At 42.4% G+C, this 20,076-nt stretch overlaps 4 protein-coding genes across 4 annotated transcripts in view; 3 read left to right on the forward strand and 1 right to left on the reverse strand.

Moving 5' to 3' along the window:
• Positions 1 to 86: 86 nt before the first annotated feature.
• ccng1 (cyclin G1) lies at positions 87 to 4,228 on the forward strand. The gene is made up of 6 exons (XM_079167618.1): positions 87 to 290; positions 1,564 to 1,827; positions 1,927 to 2,180; positions 2,491 to 2,569; positions 2,846 to 2,956; positions 3,092 to 4,228. Exons 2-6 carry the CDS (start codon positions 1,564 to 1,566, stop codon positions 3,281 to 3,283), a joined length of 900 nt encoding a protein of 299 aa, XP_079023744.1. The 5' UTR covers positions 87 to 290; the 3' UTR covers positions 3,284 to 4,228.
• On the reverse strand, positions 3,862 to 7,083 carry nudcd2 (NudC domain containing 2). Its single transcript, XM_079167619.1, has 4 exons — positions 6,709 to 7,083; positions 5,730 to 5,778; positions 5,483 to 5,634; positions 3,862 to 4,669 (listed from the first exon to the last, which is right to left on the reverse strand). Exons 1-4 carry the CDS (start codon positions 6,895 to 6,897, stop codon positions 4,586 to 4,588), a joined length of 474 nt encoding a protein of 157 aa, XP_079023745.1. The 5' UTR covers positions 6,898 to 7,083; the 3' UTR covers positions 3,862 to 4,585.
• Positions 7,084 to 7,519: 436 nt separating this feature from the next.
• On the forward strand, positions 7,520 to 14,869 carry gabra6a (gamma-aminobutyric acid type A receptor subunit alpha6a; the record flags this gene model as incomplete). Its single annotated transcript, XM_079168220.1, has 10 exons — positions 7,520 to 7,578; positions 7,655 to 7,761; positions 7,900 to 7,967; positions 8,359 to 8,579; positions 8,683 to 8,765; positions 8,860 to 9,003; positions 9,914 to 10,066; positions 10,162 to 10,409; positions 12,913 to 13,157; positions 14,848 to 14,869. The coding sequence occupies 10 exons, from the start codon at positions 7,520 to 7,522 to the stop codon at positions 14,867 to 14,869; spliced, it is 1,350 nt and encodes a 449-aa protein (XP_079024346.1).
• A 1,190-nt stretch (positions 14,870 to 16,059) lies between these two features.
• Positions 16,060 to 20,076, forward strand: part of gabrb2a (gamma-aminobutyric acid type A receptor subunit beta2a) — a gene marked incomplete at both ends in the record, with an annotated part of 28,662 nt that continues 24,645 nt past the window's right edge. Inside the window, 3 exons of the mRNA XM_079167061.1 lie at positions 16,060 to 16,133; positions 16,260 to 16,360; positions 16,799 to 16,866. Coding sequence (XP_079023187.1) covers positions 16,060 to 16,133; positions 16,260 to 16,360; positions 16,799 to 16,866 — 243 coding nt within the window. The remainder of the gene's footprint in view (positions 16,134 to 16,259; positions 16,361 to 16,798; positions 16,867 to 20,076) is intronic.

The following is a 20,076-nucleotide window of genomic DNA, read 5'->3' on the forward strand; positions in this document are numbered from 1 at the left end:
AAGCAGGAATGTCGTCTGTCGCTGACCAATGAATGCGCCCCGTGTTAGATCGTGGGTCTGGCTAAAGCACTGCCTTGATAACCAGGCTGCCCTTTTCCCCATCGCCTTAACTCCAAGGGTAGGGGGTGTGCATAGGCAAAAATTAAACTACGCTTAAAACTTTCTTTAGTGAAAGTTCATACACACACTTTTTTGTGTTTTAAATATCTTTTCACTCACCTTTTAAAAGTGCGTGGAGGCCTTTTTTTCCATTTTTAAATTATATTAAAAGCAACGTAACTTCACCCAAGGTAAGTGAACCAACCTTCCTTCTATATCATGTCTACTAACCATATGTATATATGTTTCATGTGGTATAGGTTTTACTAGACTGTAAAAGACGCCACTTTGTGTCTGTTCTTAGCTGAGAAGACGATAAACTAAAGATACGACCGTTAGAAAGTGATGTTAGCATTAGCGGCTGTAGCGTTAGCTAACGGTTAGCGTTACGTTCTTAACGTCAGACTAGTTTGTCAAGTGCCCGTCACTGTCATGAAGCACAGCGTTAGATAGATTTATCACCCACAGTGATATGTCCCACAGTTTAAACCACAGTTTTACGGTTTAAACTATGTTCTCTCACTTGTGTCTGTTGTCATCAGGCTCTTCGTTAGGTCTCCATTAGTGTGTACGGGAGGACATGTCGAGACATAACGCTGTGACGCGCATGCCCTGTGACGCGCATGGCCTGGTCCTTTTGACGTGAAGCACAAACCATCAAACATGTTTCATAGAGGAGTGATTCTAATAAGAAAGTTGTATTAACCTTGATAATATACTATTTCAAGTTGTGATACACTTAGTATGACATGTCCCTGGTATGTAGTATGTAAGGTTATCCATGTTTGAAGTGACCACCCTAACCCTACTCCAGTCGAGTCCAGTTCAATGACAGCTGCTTGTTACTGGATAACTTGCACATTTGGAAACACTCCCAAGGCTCTTACGCAATACATATCCCTAATCCAGATCTGTTGTTAGTAAACTACATTGGTTTTATACATAGGTAACTGTTTCTCATTGAAGTAAAGCTGTTCTAAAATGACCAACCATTCGGTTTAATGTATAGTTTGATATGTTCGTTCTCACATTTGGGCTATGGTATGAATTTGAATATGAATATGAAATTGGACAGTTGACATTTTGTGTAGATGTGTTGATATAAAAGGCTAGATATTGTCTGTTCTTAGTTCACAGATGCAAATTAGTGACTTATTTGAATGTTATAGCAGAGTGAAACCATTTATGTATCAGAGACCGTATTGCCAAACACAATGTCTTCTTAAAGCATCCATGTGTATTAGACGCACTATATAGTTGTATATAAAATGTGGCTAATCAGCTGATCGTTTCCGCTCTAATATATGTACTATAGATATAGCTATACCTATGGTTTCACATATTTATAGACATACACACAATCTTGTCACATTATCAATACTGAGACTTGGAGTCAATAATGTTGCGTTGTAGTTGGATTTAGTGTGAATTATTAATTAGATTATTATTTCCCTATCTGCACAGATGATCGACACAGTGACAGGACCCGGAGCACAGCCCTTTGCCGTTCAGCTGAAGGCCCTGACGGATCTGGAGGGCCGATACCAACCGAAGCTGAGCGGCTTGAGGCTCATCGAGAGCTCCCAGGACAATGGTCTCCGGATGACCGCCAGGCTGAGGGAGCTGGAGGTGAAGGACCTGCTCTCTCTGACAAGGTTCTTTGGTTTCAGCTCGGAGACGTTTTCACTGGCCATCAGCTTGTTGGATCGATTCCTCTCCGTGATGAAGGTTTGCAATCCATTAATACCTGAACAGCACATTTTGCTGGCCGCCTAGAAATACAAAACGGTTGCTTTAAATTCTAATTCCTTTCCCTGTCCTCCCCAGATTCAACCAAAGCACCTGTCCTGCGTGGGCCTGTGCTGCTTCTACATCGCCGTGAAGTCTGCGGAAGAGGAGAAGAACGTGCCTCTGGCCAACGAACTGATCCGCATCAGTCAGAATCGCTTCACGGTGTCCGACATGATGAGGATGGAGAAGATCATCATGGAGAAGCTTAACTGGAAGGTGAAGGCCCCCACAGCCCTCCGCTTCCTCCGCCTCTTTCACAGCCACATCCAGAAGCAGCTGGACGCTGAGAGGTAAGGACAGACGGTCACATCAACCTGCAGGGCTGAACCATGACTCAACACGATTTATATTTACTCCACTAAAATGTGTCTTCTCATATTTGGCTTTAAAGAGAATAATAGGCAAAATGCTTTCAAGGCAACAGACACGGTCCAACGTGAAGTCCTGTAGGTTTATAGACACGTGTAACGGACAGTGTTAGAAAACAAATCTGTTCAAAACATGATCGGTGATGTTGCGTTATTTTTGCTTTTTGGGCAGATAGATGTCTTATCTAGTGAGCTCTCTAAGTTGACACTAAAAGCATTTTCTGTTTCACAGCCAGAAGATACTGAGCCTCGAGAGACTGGAGGCTCAACTGAAAGCCTGTCACTGCTCGTTTGTCTTCTCCAAAATAAAGGTAGGCCAAAACCTGTCAACATTTTAAAGGTGGTTTGTATTGTATTACACTATTTCATAATGTCTAAGTGGCATGCAGCCGTTCCACTTTGCTAACCATGTGACTTAAAAGTCAAAAAGCTCTGATGTTTGTAGTGGTGGCATAAAGTAGTCCATCTGTTTTGAGCACATTCATTATTAAAATGTCATGTTTTCTCTGCCAGTTTTCTTAGAAAGATATATTTACTGCATTTAAAGTTTTATTGCGATGACGAACCTATGATCCGTTTCTCTGCAGCCGTCTCTGCTCGCGATGGCTCTCCTGTGTTACGAGGCCCAGGAAGAACACGACCCCGAGTACACTGACAACATAGCAGAGGCCCTGAAAGCTCTGCAGCAGCAGCTGCATGTAAGTGACAACTGTTCCTATCCTTCTGTGTGGCTTCGTCTGGTTAGAACCACAAAGATTGCATCATGTTAGGATTAGTGGAAATTAGGACACTATTAACGATTTCTTTTTTCCCCACCTGTGTCTTCCGTGCAGATCAGAGACGGGGACCTGGTTTGTGTGCGGGAGTTGGTTGGAAAGTGCCTGGCTGAATATGCCACCACCAGGTGCTCCAGGCCCAACAGCCAGAGGCTTCGCTGGACTATTTCGGGAAGAACTGCACGGCAGCTGAAGCACAGCTACTACAAGATCACTCATCTTCCCACCATACCCGAGTCAGCCTGTTAATCCTGGGGGGGGTACGGACGGGTGACCTTCCATGCAGGGGGAAAATTGCAACTGTCCCTAAATTAGATGCAACTTTTGGGTTGATTTCTTGCAGTGTGGTCACCCTCGTACAGCTCCAGTTATTTTCCTTACAGACCTTCATCGGTGATGATGAATTTCTTTAAGGAAAAGCTAAAAAAAAAAAGAAATCTTACAGATTTACTCAGCTAGTCTTTTATCTGCCCCAATGACGAGGAGTAATGCTTCGTCAGAATGGTTTATCTACCGCTATCCTGCTAAGTTCTACTTTCCCGGTCGAGTGGCTTGCACAAGTGTACAGTATGATCTTGATAAAATCCGTTCCACGGTGTTTGGTATTTCCTGGAACGGGTTGCTGGTTTTAAGCTAATAAGTATGTAACCACCTAGGTCCTCAGTCCACTATGTGGAAGAGGAGGGAGAAGGATTTTGTGAATAGCAAAAATGGAACCAAGAAATCGGGCCCAAAATCCTTAACTCCCACCCTAGGTCGCTGAACTGTCCTGATTGCACACTCCTACCCAAGGTGATGATTTTTTTTGTTTTTATTTTGATACGGAGAGAGAGCTCTGGTCTTCTCCAGTGACGCGAGGCCGTTGACGATCAAGTCACGTATGGCTGACCGTACTGTTTGAGCCGGTGGTTACAGATGAGTTGTTTTCACAAATTTCTAATTTGTTTACACAGTTACGTACTGCATGTATTATTGATTTCAGTTGTCAATTATACAGCAAAAACAAAAAAAATGTGCTTGTTGCAGTGGAAATGTGGATTGCAATTTGTATTGCATTTTCTTTGTCAGATTCCCTGTCCAGCAGAAGTTTCTTTGAGTGACAAAAAAAGTTTCCAAATTAAAAATGGCGAATTGAATACACCATCTTGTTAACCTATGTATTGTACCTTTCAATAAAACTTTATTGAAAAGCTATTGCTTGTGCATTCTCCTCATTATTTAAAGACGACACATCACACAGGCTTCTTACAACCAAATACAAGTTTCCATCAACCGTTGCTCTGCCTGTATAATGAGCATGGCAGCTTTTGTATAATGAGAATGGCAACTTGCCAGATAAAAGCGCTGCTATGAAAAATATGTATTTGTCGAATAGTTCAGTCTAGTAGACGTCCAGTATTTGAGTTCTGAAGGCCAAGCCTTTTGACGGTTCATCATAGGAGCTCTGATCCTTCCCCTGTTCTTCTTCATGCAATGGAAGTCCTCAGCAGTGTTCATTAGACAGAGGGGACATCTCCAGCACGCTGCAGGTCTTTGGCGCCATGACACCGATCACTTCTGTAAACTGGAGAAGTCCGGACCACCACCAGCAAAGTTGCCAGATATCTCCGCACCGCTGAAGTCAAATCCAGGATTCTAGCAAAGAGGGAGTACAATTATTTCATGAGCAGGAGCCATGTTGCCTCCTTTCAATGCAAACACTTTCATTCATTTTACAAATCCACACAGAATTTGATATATGTGATGCTCTGAGGATGAATTCATGTCTGATTCCTCAAAGCACTGTTCAAGTGTAAAAGGACAAAAACACATCTGCTACTGCTTTACTACTTTCCTCTTGTTTTTTTACTTTTGATGTAATCAAGCTTCTACCTGGCGGTACCACTTTCTAATGAAGTACACTATCAGGCATTCATAAAATGTAAATAATGGCTTCATTAACTGTCAGATCCTTTTCTGATGCTTCATAGAATAGTTAAGTCAATATTATAAACAACTTTTTGGTTGCCAATTTGTGAAATCTTCCTCTGACTGGTTAGACCGTTATCTCTAGAAGACAATTGGATTAAAAAAATCCATTTAGTAGCATCATATTAACAGACTTGATGTTTTATTATAAATCTATGAGCATTTATAAATGGCGTATTAAGATTTCTAACTACATTATTACCAAACAGAAACCAGCCAACGAGATTTTCTCACCCTGGAAACAAAAGCTGATCATAAAGCGTTGTGAATCATTTATAAACCATTAACAAAGCCATTAGTCACTAGTTATAACCCTTTATTTGAGGTCGCTTATTAAATAGAGGTATCTACCTGGCTAAAAGAAGTTACCCTCCTGTGGCCATGTGCAGAGGCAGACAGATGTGCATCTGATAACGTCTTGGCAACACACACACACACACACTCACCCCGGCCCTTCAGGCGGCCCTTAATTAAACTAACCTCCCGCTGGAACCTCTCCAGTGTGAGCTTCCTCTGCATCTGGTCCTGGACCCAGGCATTCGCACAGTACTCCCCCTCCAGCAGCGAGGACCAGCAGTTCCCTGCCTCTCTGTTAGTCTTCATGAGAATGATCCGGATCAGACACTTGTCCTCTAAGAAGCAAAAAGGATAAGAGATAAGGGTGACTTATTAAAACACATTAAAGTCAAAGTTAACGAGCGTGTCACTTAGAGGGGACGCCACCTACCGAGTGTCCACGTAGCCTCGTCAGACATGGTCGTGTCAAACAACTTTCCCTGACGGAATGTAAAAAGAAGAGTTTGTGAAGTTAATAAAGTCAAACGAGTCATGAGCGTATGATTTCAGTACTGGTCACAAAATACGATGTAGCAACATGAGCTGAGCTCAGGTACAACTTCCTCTTTTTCTCTTCCATGAAGGGTGGTTTTGTTTTAAAGTAATAGGGCGCTATCTCCACATTGTTAATCAATTAAAAACACAATATATATTGTAAATATATATTTTAATTTTAGTTTGGATAAGAGTATTGATCACAGGGGGGGGGGGATATTCACAAGCCCCCTCGCAGCATGTTTAGTAGATAAAATGAGCCGCACTATTACCAGCTGCAGCATAAAAGTGATGTACTGTGATCTGATAATAAAAGATGCAGAATGGACCATATTCTGATAATACTTTACTTAAGTGTGTATTTATATTGTGTGTATATATGACACTTTGCATGTATTGTGTTTGTCTTTGTCGATGTATGTCTTTGTTTATGGTGGCAAACCAAGTTCATCCTGTCCTATGTATAGTTTTGTTGAATGAAAGTACACATGTGGATACTTCGTTGTATGAACACACTAGGAGCAGCTGTGCTGTGTACAATGTTTGGTTTTTGGACAGGTTAAGTCAGATAGGGACTTTATTTCTATGAATTATCTTTAGTATTTGTGAAAAGCTCTGGTTTAGTAGTCTTCTTTTTGTGATCTGCATTTTATTTAATTTCAGCAGCACCCACAGACTTTTGTAGTTTGTCTAGTTTGTTTTTGTGTCATTTGTAAGTTTGATGTTGCTTCCTTTTCCCCTAGAGAGCTGGGTACCAGGCTCAAATCAACAAAAAGCATACTCTCACATTCAGTACATAATTTAAGAGATCTCACAAACTGAAAACGCACTCTTTCTCTGAGTTGAAATGATGCTGATCGGGAGTCTAACGTTACCTTGAAGAGTTCCTTCCCTTTGACGTGCAGTTCGATGTCTCTGGATCCCAGATGACACTTGACCTCCTTACCGGACGTCCCATTAGGCACATTGACCTCGATGAAAACCTCCTCCATGGTCTGGTACCAGGAGCCCCAGGGGGTCTTGCAGGGGACCACCCCGCTCCTCTCCTCGAAGTGCACCGACATGCTGCGGGTCTGACAGGTCGGCTAACGTCAGCTAACTGGCTAACAGAGAAGTTATGCCAACAGTTTGCTACGCGGTTGATCTTCACCACTCTTTGCTTTGCTTTGTATAATTGTTGCTACAAACATATCAAGTTAAATGTCAGTATTGCACCTGTGGTATGATTGCCCACTCACTCTAGCGACACTTCTTCTTCTTCTTCTCTTAGTAAGCATTTCAGTTCCGGTTGTGAACAACATTGTGGCCGCAGCGCCATCTGCTGTCAGATAACAGGAACTACAACAAGAAAAACTAATTTTATTAAATGCATGTCAGACTTTTGTCAGTGCTTTATTATAGCAGTTGCATTTACTTCAATCTCTCTTAATTTTTTGTTTAATTAATTTACTTTGGAGACTTTTAAATGAAACCAAGAGAATCCACTGTTTGTCTAAAAATGGAGTGGATTTACTAATCTGTTAATTAGATTACTGTTCTTGACTTAGTGCCTCGGGTGTCCTTATGCATACCAACCAGTCACTTTAGCAACACCAGTAAGGACTCTAGCTCTGTTTTTTACTCCCCTCAGACACCATTTTATTAAGCATGAGTTGCTCCGAGAGTTGACTGCATATTTGGTGATCAATGCTGCCCAGGATGGCCATTCTGATTTTAACTTTTGTTACTTTTCTCTGCTGGATAACGTAAGTCTTCCCCCTCTGCTTGCACATGGGTCAGAGTGCAATGAGCCTGCAAGTTTAACCGTCTTTTTCTCTGCAGTCTTGGTAGTGTGCGTGGAAGTGAGAAGATTTACTCGGACAACATCACTCTCATTTTGGATCGACTTTTGGATGGTTATGACAACAGATTGCGACCTGGATCTGGAGGTAATTCAGACATTAAATCCTAAAGCCTTGTTTCTAAAGACCTACATATTCATTGATAAACTAAGAAGATTGTGCTAGACTACTCTTGTGCATCTTGTGTTATTGTGTGCATTGTACAGTTGTTTATTACTTTTATAGGTGGTGTTACAGAGGTGAAAACAGACATCTTTGTCACCAGCTTTGGACCGGTGTCAGATGTTGAGATGGTAAGATACTACTGTTGTAAGGAGATGTATATGTGCTGACTCAGGGAGATAACAGCGCTTCAGTGACAACTGAATCCCTGCCTTATGGGCAATCTGCCATGAGACCATCTAATGAGCTTTAATCTGTTTGACCAGCCTTATAACTCCATTATTGATGGCCTCTAAATCAATATGACAACACGTCAGACCGAGGGAATGGCTGAACGGATTGATTAATGATTATCTGGGATGAGTGGCATCCGTCATTGCCTCGTCATCGCTCCGCACCTTCCACTGCGAGTTGAAATGTCTGTACTGATGAATGTCAGGGACAAAGGTTGAAATTGAAAGCTTCGGGTAGTTTGGTTTGTTACCACATTCACTAATATGTTATGTTGTGTTTATGCATCAGGAGTACACCATGGACATGTTCTTCCGTCAGATGTGGGTTGACGAGCGGCTAAAATTTGAAGGCCCCTCTGAAATCCTGCGGCTGAACAACCGCATGGTGGACAAAATCTGGACGCCAGACACTTTTTTCCGAAACTCCAAGAAGTCCATTTCTCATAACATGACCACACCGAACAAACTCTTCCGCATCATGCAGAACGGGACTGTCTTCTACACCATGAGGTGATCCTGCTTTGAACACCTATTGTTTTGTTGATGGGATCTTTTGTGGACACTAGGTTTATGGGAAAAGATAACTTGTGTCCGCGTGTTCTCTTGCTGTTAGACTGACAATCACCTCAGAATGTCCAATGAGGCTCATGAACTTCCCCATGGACGGCCACGCTTGTCCTCTCAGATTTGGAAGTTGTAAGTATAACAGATGGAATAATAATGTCCAGATTCATGAATGTGTCAAACCTTTGAGTTTTACATTTTTTGCTAATTGCCTCTGCATTTTTAGATGCCTACACAAGCAGTGAAATTGTTTTCACTTGGAGGAAGGGACCAATAGCGTCTGTCGATTGTCCTAAAGAGTCCATGAGTCTTCTGCAGTATGACCTGGTGCGACAGACTTTGAGCAGTGAGACATTCAAATCAAACACAGGTAACGCTCACTGTCAGCTATCACATTGCTCTTTCATTGGGACACTGTTGCAGTCCTACCCACACTTAGACGTTTCATTTTTCTTAATTTCATGAGCTGATGAATCTGAGAGCAGGTCAGATGAGTTTCTTCAAACTCTGCACTAGTGTCCTTTACTCACCCAGAGTAGAGCCGATATAAAAGCAAAGACTTCCTTCAGCAGTCATCTAGTGTAAGATGCTGAAGTGGTCCGGCCTAATGCTACGGTGTGCCTTTAAAAAGAACTACGGATTGAAAGCCAAATGAATGCACTGACAGAGATAGAAGAGGAAGGATGGAGTAGTGTGTGTGTGTGTGTGTGTGTGTGTGTGTGTGTGTGTGTGTGTGTGTGTGCGTTTTCTCTTTTCACCAGGAGTAGGAGAAGTGCTCCCCTGCTGTGAACCCAGCAGATTCCTGGAATAGAGAGGAAAAGGATGAGGCATGCTCAAACAACGTAGCAATGATACCCATTTAGAAAACCTAAGAGAGAGAGAGGACATCTCTGTATGTGTGCGTGTGTGTGCAGCGTGTTTTTGGTCTGTGAACGTCTGCATGCATGTGTTCACATAGAGCAGGGCAGTTACGCATAGTGACACTGCATGCTCTTCTCCTTGCCCCTCCTCACTCGCTCCTTCCTCTTGACTTTATCCCATTTCTAAATAAATGTCTGCTGTGCTCCCTCCTCCTTTCTGGTCCTTCCTCTCTTTCTTCCTCTTGTCTCTCAAACGCTGTCTTACAGTTAGCAGGCTATTCCAGCCTTCACAGCAGCAATACATCTTCATGTTTCTCTCAGCAGCTATGCTGTTTCAAGGGCAGGCAAGGGCATCCGTTGTGTGCTACACTGCTCTGTCCCTCGGGGTTGCTCTCTTCACACGTGCTTTTGATCTCGCAGGTCACTACTCGGTGATGGTGGTCCATTTCCACCTCAAGAGGAAGCTGGGCTACTACCTCATACAGACTTACATCCCTCTTATAATGGTGGTTGTGCTGTCACAAGTCTCTTTTTGGATCAACAAAGAGTCTGTTCCTGCACGCACAGTCGCTGGTACACCCCTCTTCCCACCACTCAATGTTTACTGGTCATGTTTGCTATTGCTATACTTCTCCATGTGTGTTTCATAAATGCTTGTCTTCCTCCAGGCATCACCACAGTGCTGACCATGACCACCTTGAGCATCAGTGCCCGTGAGTCACTTCCCAAAGTAGCCTATGCCACGGCCATGGATTGGTTCATCGCCGTGTGTTTTGCCTTTGTGGCGTCGGCTCTTGTCGAGTTTGCGGCAGTAAACTACTTAGCCACCCTGCAGGCCAACCGTCTGAGGAAGCAGAAAGCTAGACAAGACAAGCTCGAGGTGTTGGCTACCGGCAGCGATGATGACAACGCATCGGTGAGAATCTAACTTCATGTTGCTGTCATCATTAAAACATGGTGATCGCTAAATAGAGTGCGACAGATGTCCCAGCACCTTTCTGTGCCAATCAAAGTTTGTAGAGCCAGAAAGTAAAAGACTTTTATTGATTACGTTTGCATATAGAAAAGGATTTCAATTGTTTCTTTTTGCTGTTTCAATTAATATATTACATACAACACAATGTCAAACTGTAGAAAAGTGGTATTAGGATTTGAAAGCCCCTGAAAACATGGTGTTAAATCTTTAGTAGTTTATAACATAAAATATTTATAACTAAAGCAATTAGAATTAAAGTGTAGAGTTCAACAGTCAAAATCTCAGCAAACGGCCGTGTGATTTTATCACATTTGACTGATATTAAATAAGAATTGTAACATAAAAAAGAAACTGTCATTACATTTAGATTCAAATGTAGAAAAGCTGTGATTGGTGCAACGTCATGTTTATCCAACAGAGCCCTGCCCGCTTTAAACCATTGAACCTGGCCTTGTTTTGAAGGCTCATGCCTTTAGGATGAGTGCAGTTCCACAATTCATTCACCAGATAGAGAGAGATAGCTGAAGAGTGAAGAGTGAAAATGCTCCTTCATGTAATGTAAATGAATACAGATGACTCAAAGATCATCCACATACATTGGAGTGATCATTAGCAGCGTAGATATTTTGATCACAAAAAAGACAAGGTAAGACATAATGTAAGGTTATTGCTGAATAAGATGACGTTTATTTTTTCTCTTCTTCAGCTGCTGGTTCGGTGAGCTTTGGTTGTTTAGTAATAAGGCTTATATCTTTGGAGTCTCAGATTTCATAAATACATGTTGTTTGTGTGAGTAGCATGAAGAAACAAAATCATCACTAGCACCAATAAGAGACACAAATGCTGTCAAAAGGCCTGTAGCTAGCTTTTATTTCTCAACATGTCAAAGGATTAATTTGGCAGAACTGGTGCAGTTGTTAACTAAAATTATTAGGGGACGAGTTAGCAAGCTGTGTTAGCAACCTAATGTAATTAGCTAAGGCGCTTGCAAAAAATAATACTGCAAAGCTTTTCTGTTTCATCCACATTCCACTGTAAAAACAAGTTGCATACTGTCAACAAGTTGTTGCTTGATTGACGGAAATATAGTTAGCCTGAACCTGGCATTTAGCCAAAATGCTTGACGCAGGTGTGGATAAATAGGTTGCTGACATTAACATGTTTAACATGACCTTATCTGGTGTTTATTGCGTAACGTTACCGCGGGGCCGCTCAAGTTCAAGATGTAACTAACGTACGTTAACAGGACATTAGGGAACCGCCATGTTGTTCAGGTCGGCCTGTGATATTCAACGTTAAGTAAAACAAAGACATACAAACAAGATTCTGAATATATTTTGAATGTTAAAGAAATTGTTGTTTAAACTTTTTTATGTAGAGATGTCTGTATGGTAAATATGAAGCTACCACCGGCTAGCAGCCAGTTAGCTTATATTAGCACATTTTAGCTAGCTGTTTGCCCTTGCTTTCAGTCTTAATGCTAAACGAAGTTCACCGGCTTTTGGCTCTGGCAACATGTTTAGCGTACAGACACCAGAATGGTATCAAGCTTATCATATAATGCTCAGCAAGAAAGTAAATAAGCCCATTTCCCAAAATGCTGAACTAACTTATCTCAGACGGGAAGAAATGTATGTTAGAAATTGATCTCTTATACGTACCATCTATATGTTTTACTATTTGAACATGATTGTCGACAATAATAACTGATTTAAGTAAAGCAGGTTTTGTTCTCAATCTCAGTATGAAAGCTACCTGTTCAGCAACGTCGTCTTAAGATCTCACTTGAAGAATCATATCACGTGACATCTCAAATGCATTTACATAGCTAATCATGGTGAGTGGAGGTCCAGAGTCAGCTCACTGTTGCAGAGGTTGATGATGCAGTGATGGTCGTTATGAACAAGAAGTCAGCAGCTCCAGACTCATATGTAGAGAGTAAGAAATAATGCCACAGATATAGGTCTTTTTTCTATGCATTTCAAAGTCACCCTGCCTGTTCCATTCTACTAATTCAGGGCACACCACACATTAAATCGTAATACGTGCTGTTGTAGTGCTCTCATCTAGAGCTATATGCTGAATGCTAATACAGTAAGCCACCACGGCGTCCTCCTGGGATCTGTCTCACGTGCAGGGCTCATGGTTAGATGTTTTAAAAATAGCCTCAGTGTGAGAACAGAGACTAACTCCAGCACTCCTCCCTGCATAATCTCTTAACCATCCTATGGGCATCCAGCAAACTACCTGCTGCGATCTATAGGGATTTCATTGAGAGAACGCTCCTGTGGGAACCAACATAACTTCCAGCCTCATATATGTATAAATTCCTAGTTTGTCTTTCCTTTACACTACCAACCCCTTTTGATTAGAAAACCCATACTAACTCTATCTCATCTCTTCCTGTTTTTCCTCCAAATCCCCCTCACCCCCCTCCCACCAGTCGTCCAACAGCCCTCAGGACGGCTTGAAGAGGAGAAACCACTCAGTGTGTCGCAGTGAGCCAGATGATGGTCCACCACTGCCGATTTTCCTCCAGCAGGGCTCCGCTTTTCCTCAAATCCCGCAGCTGGCCGGCACCAGCCCCATCGACAAGTATTCCCGCATCCTCTTTCCCTTGGCCTTCGCCCTCTTCAACCTAGCCTATTGGTACAACTACTTGGCCAAGGACACCATGGAGAGTGCCAGGTACATCAGTCAATTCAATTAGCTTGGTGTCAGCTTTTGAGTCAATCACACATATCGTGTCTTGGTGCCATAAATACTCACTTGAAACACCTGAAAATATAATCCACAATAAATGTACACAATATACTCCTGTGAGAGTAACGTACTGCAGTGTTCAGCTGTTTTAGGATATTAGTTGGACTCGAAAAACATAGAATGTCATCAGCCCTATCCTGTAATTGTTCTTCTGCTGTAGGAAATGGAGATTGCAAGAAGTTAGTCCCAACCATTTTGGCTTGCAATGTCTAAGAGCAACCTATACAGGTTGAATTTGTTAACCGGTTATGAGAGAGTGATGAGTATCTCTTCTGAATCTGAATAATACTTGGAGAACTGAAGAGGGAAAAAATTATCGTATTTCACAGGAAAGGTAAGATTTTAGAAAAGACTGAAAAAGAGCTATGATTTTGGGTAAAAGAAAACATTCATTTATTTTTTGCGAACCGTAACATTTATGTTGTGACCCATTGGGGGAGGTCCTAGCCAAACCATCTCGAACCACTGACATGAACGTACACACTACTTGTGATTTTACCCATGATCACATCTTAAAAGAAAGCCTCCCTTTTGGAGTTTAACCTTTAACCTTTTTAGTATTGTGTGACAAGGCAGCAGATCCAGTAAGCATTGCATGCAAAATAGTAAAAATAGTAGAGACATACCTAAAGGTATCCGGCATTCTTGTACAAATGTATTGAGTTGAAAAGGGAAAAGAATCGGACAATGGACAAAGAATATTTACTTACTTTGTATCTGAACGAGTCAGAAATCTGTCTCACTCTGATCTAATTATGATAGCTTCAGGAGAACAATAACTAGCCACAGTTTTTGTCAAAGAATTGTATCCAGGCAGTAAAGACATCAATAATTTCTAATGCTGAAACAGCCCCCAGAGTTGTAGGGGGAAGAAAAAGAGAGAATGATGTTAGGTCACGTCGTTGCTGCATTGACGCCAGCACTGTGGCTTTTATCATCATACATGTAAAATACAAAAAAGGGCCGGGCTCAGTTAATTTAAGAAGAAAAATATGCATCAAGCTCTCTCCTCTTTTATATAAAGTTCACCTGAGGGCCGGCAAAAACCCATCTGTTTTAATGACAACACCATTTCTCCATGCTCCCCATGGACGTCTCGAAAAGGAAAAAGAAACCAGAGCTTACTTTGTACACTAAGTACATGAAAAAGAGACTATTCACTTTCCCGCTTATAAGTGAGCCACTTATAGAACACAAAGCTCCATGTCCAAGAAAGAGAGGGATACAGTGCAAAAAGAGAGAGAGGGAGAGAGAGAGAGAGGGAGACGGTGGAGAGTGAGATGTGTTATGCAACACTGGGAGTGCAAATCTGCTCATCATGCTTCTCATGTTCCCGTTAGATAATTTTTATGGTTGTTTTGTTTATAACGTTCTGCAGAATAATGAGAGAGACAAGATGGAGTGCACGAGAACAGCTGCATCACATCTATCCCCTTTACATATTTTTGCCACGTCTCTCGTTCGGTACTTTTGATGAAGGCTCTGAGAGGACAGGGAGCACAGTAACAGTTTGGGCTGTGCAGTGTACTGCAGATAGAGTCTCTCTTAATGTGGGAAGAGAGAGGTTTCTGTATTCTCCACTCACATTTAATGCTGTCGTATTCTGGTTTTGCAGGGACGTGGTTCTTAAAAACTAAGACCTGGAAAAGGGCACGTGCAGCCGAAGAGACCTTCAGCATCCAGCCAGCCTCTCTCTCTCTCTCTCTCTCTCTCTCTCTCTCTCTGTGAACAAGCTTTCAGCAGTCAGTCTGCTCTCATCTGACAGAGGAAATTAATCAGAAACTCATTTATTCTCCTGCCGCACATCTACTCATTTCACAGGCTGTAACCACTGCCCACTTGTGTCCTGATCAGTAGCTGAAGAGCTGCCCTTCATGGGCCTCAATCACTTTAAAGCCTGCCACGTATACACACAACAACAATTCGGCGCCCTGGACCGGGACAGACGCCTCACACATACAGCACACGCATGACGCTCAGACACACACTTAGAAACACATCAAAAAGAAGTGCATGATATAATCTATGATGGCTGTAACTGGTGGTGATGCAACAGTGAACCAATGCTTTCAGAAGCCTGCCCTCTACAGAAGCACAGCTCCCACTACAACAAGATCAAAGGCAATTTAGAGGAGGCTCGCATCCCTCCCTGCGGCTTCGAAAATGTACTCAAACCTGAGAAAATGAATTGTGGGATTGTGTTTTCCATCCCACCTTTCTGCTCTGGCGCTCTAGTGCTCCTTCTGCATTTTCAGATCTACTGCAGGTCCTCCGAAAACATTGCAGGGAAGAGTAGGATGTAATACCCATGGGTGTTGATGACATTCATTTTCTATTTTTGTACGGATGCTGCATGATTGTTGGGCACAGATGTTTGCATATAAAGTGTCAACCTGAAAACGGATGGAGTGTTATTCTGTTTTCAGCCATTTAATATGTCCTGTAACATAAAGGCTGAGGGAATAAACTTGATCTTAAGTTGACATTTTGACCACTTTAACCCTTCAGTGCATCCCATTGTTTGACCTTGTCAGAATATATACTGCCAAGTGATAAACATAAGAATAAAACAATTCTGAAATTAACACCGCTGTCGTTCATTTCACTCCTGGCACAAATGCTTGCTTCTTCATTACGCACAACCACTTGTCCCTTTAATATTTTTCTCTGCAATGGAAACTGCTCATCCACCATCATCAGTCTCCACTCTTTGATCTTGGGCTGGCTGCACGCATGCGCCTCTCATTGGCTCCTCTGCACTGTCTGGAGTAAGTTGGATGTGCGCTCTCCTCACTCGCATCCCGAAACCGCCTCAAAAACTGTTGCGATGGGGAGGATCAGGAAAAACCACTTTGGGATTTTTACTTTTTCTTTACTCGTGACTTTTGTCTGGACTCAAAGGTAATCTCGTTTCCTATTTTCGGTCCCCTGTCTTTCGTGTCATGTATACATATCATCTATATAAGCGTGCCTAGCGTGTGATATTAATAAGCTGTTTTGCGTTTCACCACCCATTTTCTCCAACAGCGCCAAGGATCTCAAAGATCCGAGCAATATGCCTCTGGTAAAGGAAACAGTGGACAGACTGATGAAAGGATACGACATTCGGTTGAGGCCAGATTTCGGAGGTAACGAGCAAATTGAAATCGGAATGTCATGTTTGCTCACCCTCCCGACGTGCAATACATGTTTAATGAATCGCAAAATCTCCTTTAATTTACGTAATCATCCCTTCACAGCCAAATAGGCCTTTCTAATTAGGCTACGAGAAATGATGTGCATATTTCATTTGATGGAGGAGATAGGACGGGCTTTTTTTTAACGTGATCGATCCCGCTCATTAATGTTTGATTATCCCACTAAAAAGATTAAATTAACCGCATTTAAGCGCATCTGCGTGTTAAACATAAGATTTTTTTTTTCTTCGCTCAGGCTGATGATACACAAGGCTCCTGTAGGTGGAGGGGAGCAGAGAGGAACCTGAGCTCGCGTCACGAATTTGTTAAATTTACATGATGAGAGAATTATTCATATGCCTTTTTAATAATGCCTCTATTCCTTCACAGGTGCGCCGGTGGCTGTGGGAATGAATATAGACATAGCCAGCATAGACATGGTCTCTGAAGTCAATATGGTAGGTGCATCTTCATGATTATTAGCCCGCTTTATGTTGCCAATTGCACGGCACGGTTGGAATACCCCTGAAGTGGGCTACTTATCACGGGTCCTGGTGTGTGATTGTATGTGAGAGAAGCCGGGATAATGTGAGCCGGGCTGAGGCATCTTGTGAATACATTTTTTTACTCGGGTGAAGAAAAAAAAAAACCGTATCAGGCTTCCGTTCCGAAAACACATCATCGCCATCCTCCTCTCAGTCTCCGCATTTGCAGCTCTGGTGTGTTGCTGCATTTGAATTCAAAACACACACTCACTGGCGCACTCGGACGCACAGCCCCGGCTGCGCGCGCGGAGAGCTGCATGTGTGTGTTTGTGTGTGTGTGTGTGTGTGTGTGTGTGTGTGTGTGTGTGTGTGTGTATGTGTGTGCTCCTGACTGCTTCACGTTGTCAAGCCTCGGTGGTGTAATTTTGTTGACACGCACTCCCCCTCCTCCCCTCCTCTTGCAGTTACCTACAAAATAAATTTGAAAAAAAACATCATCCTCTCCAAACTGGTATCATTTGGTGTTTTTATGGCTTTTAATTCTTTTAATTCGGGCGACCAATCACATCATCACCGTCTACGTAAATGATCTTCCCCTTTACTTGTCTCATGACGTAAGCAATTTGGTAATAATAAATGTTCGGTCACAGCATTGCAACAGAAAAAAACAACAAGAAACAAAACGGCTTGAGCTTTGGTGCACAAAGATGAGCGTTATGTGTGAGACTTGGAGAGGACAGGGGGAAAAGTTCAGCAGCCCATGCAAGAGCACCACCTATTGATCCGTGTGACAGACAGACAGACCGCAGCCCACAGCAAACTGACGGCAGTTTTTAACTACTTCAGTGTAGCTCTGCTGCATTCAATATACTCTATTTCTAGTTTAGAACAATTGGTTTTGCTCGTGGGATTTCGGATGCATCGAGATAAATATTAAGAGCAGTCTTTGCAGAGAATTCAGAGTGTAAGAAAAGATCATTTACAAAGCAGCCTCTCCATGGAGCAACATAATGATGTTATATAAGAGCATGAAAAACAAGTTTGCCAGTAGGAATTGAAAGAGATGTGTTCTCTATTATTAAGTGAGCCATTTTTAAGTTTGATTTGGCAGCCTGTCAAATTTGTGTGGCCATTTTAGACGGCACTGAATGAGTTTTTTAGCACATAAATACAGCAGGGCGAGTGAGTTTGCCTTGGATGAGGAAAAGCACTGAATATGGTCAGAGCTTCTCCTTTGATGGAAATGATTTATTTTGGTGGAGGATGCGGCCAAAACGGAAGTGCCTTGGGGGTCCGGGGAGATTTGAAATAGAAACCCCTCACTCGCTTTGGCTTCTCCCTTTCTCCCTCTCCCTCCTCCATCCGTCCCCTCCCACCTCTTTGACTGGATCCCTGGCTGTGACTCTGGGCTCAGCAGCCATGTAATCCACCTCTGCCTTGCTCCAAAGGGTTATCTTGCTTAAGAACTAGGCATCTATGCGAGCATTCATCTGGAAAAAAACACAGCTTCATACATCCGCGTGAGTGTGTAGCAAAGCACAAAACTGTGCTCAAACAGTGAATGGCGGCTGACGTCACGCAACTCCCTGTGGCTATGAGAGAGCGTTCATCTCGCTCATTACTCAGAAAAGCTCTCCCCGCCAGATATGCACAGGCGTCCCTCTGACATACAGACAAATTTAGACAAAAAGTTAAAATAAAAAACATCCCAAGACCTCAGCGGTCTTGTGTTCCACACGTTGTCACCTTGTGAAAAATCCTTCCTGCGACTTACATAACAGGATTCTCCTCCTCCTCCTTTCTTCACGTCCAGCTCTCTTTGGTACAACAGAGGATAACAGCAGCTGACGAGATTGATCTCAGAGAAATCAATAATATCACCCTGCACCGTGATCACGAGGATGGAGTTGGTGACCTGTGCTCAGCGCCGGGCTGCTTTGATCTTCCTCATCAGGGGTAGCCGCTTTTAAGATTAAAGTGCTGAGAGGGAAAACAACGCAGAGAGGCGAGGATGAAACCGAGGAAGGCAGCGGAGAACAGGGTGGGAGAGAGGTGAAGGTCACTGTGATCACTTTCACCGCCCCCCTCTAATGGTATCTACGTCCTGGTGGAGGCCCAGGAAAGGTTCTAGCAGACCTTGTGTTACCACAAGAGCGCGGCAGCCAGTGCTTTATTAACCCCTCAACATGTAGTTTACCTTTTTTTCTAAGTAAATGGCTTCAAGGTTGGAAAACATCTCTGCCTGACTCGATAGTGATTCTTTAGCAGCTTGTTCCAGCTCATTGTTGAAGCTGTATGACGTTCAATCAACAAAAGGATATTCTCTATCTTTTGTGCATCATTTAAAAATACATTTTTAGCCTTTATCTTAGTAAGCGTTGGGATGCCATAATCATTTGAAATTATTAATAAGTAGTGCTTCAGTGAGGATTGAGGGAATAAAACTGTGATTGTACAATTTAAGGCTGCAAGTAATCTACTAATTATTCACGTTGTCAATCGTTTCCTCTCAGGAATGTCAACAAAAATTGAGAAATGTCAATTATGAGTTCCTAGAGCCCATGTTTTCAAGTGTCTTATCCAATCAGCTGTCCAGAACCCTCGATCTTTCTGTTTACTTTCATAAAACAATACTTGAAAAGCTGTAGCTGGGGATTTCTTTTTTAGAATTACTAATTTAGAAGTGCTGAGTCAGTTTAATATCTAGTAAGTTTATGGAACCTTGACAATTAAGAAAAAAGCTCTTCAGGCAGAGCAAGGAGAAAAGTTGACACATTGGTCTTTGAGCTGCATTGTTTCTAAAGATAACTGAATGTATGTGATAACACAATGGCAGTTACACTGAATTTTGCCTCTACAATATATTAACCTGAAGCTAAATGGAATAATTTGCTGTCAGTAATGAAAGAATAAGATTGGGTTTGAAATCAGTGTTTGCGAGCAGGTTTGGGTTATAGACAGCTGCTCACTCTTCTAATTAAAGATAAAAATGCCTCTGGTGGAGAATGAACTCTGCATTTCGGTCGAGGGCTGATTGAAGCCATTGTCGTTTTTGCTTTTTTTCTAAGCTGACATGAAGGGCAGGATGGTTGTTGAGGTGGTGTTTGACTGCTCGATGGGATTTGTTCCTTCTTTGTGCACATGTAAGAGGTTGGTTCACACGTGTATACGTGCCAGTGTGAA

This window comes from Pholis gunnellus (genome assembly GCF_910591455.1).
Source record: "Pholis gunnellus genome assembly, chromosome: 10".
Classification (NCBI taxonomy): Eukaryota; Metazoa; Chordata; class Actinopteri; order Perciformes; family Pholidae; genus Pholis; species Pholis gunnellus.

Coding starts and splice junctions, on each gene's coding strand:
- nudcd2 (XM_079167619.1), bottom strand. CDS start 6,897: ATGTCGGTGCACTTCGAGGAGAGGAGCGGGGTGGTCCCCTGCAAGACC. Junction 5,635..5,729: donor CGAGGCTACGTGGACACTCG/GTAGGTGGCGTC, acceptor TTTGCTTCTTAG/AGGACAAGTGTCTGATCCGG. Junction 4,670..5,482: donor TGGAGAGGTTCCAGCGGGAG/GTTAGTTTAATT, acceptor CCTCTTTGCTAG/AATCCTGGATTTGACTTCAG.
- ccng1 (XM_079167618.1), top strand. CDS start 1,564: ATGATCGACACAGTGACAGGACCCGGAGCACAGCCCTTTGCCGTTCAG. Junction 2,570..2,845: donor TTGTCTTCTCCAAAATAAAG/GTAGGCCAAAAC, acceptor GTTTCTCTGCAG/CCGTCTCTGCTCGCGATGGC. Junction 2,957..3,091: donor CTCTGCAGCAGCAGCTGCAT/GTAAGTGACAAC, acceptor TCTTCCGTGCAG/ATCAGAGACGGGGACCTGGT.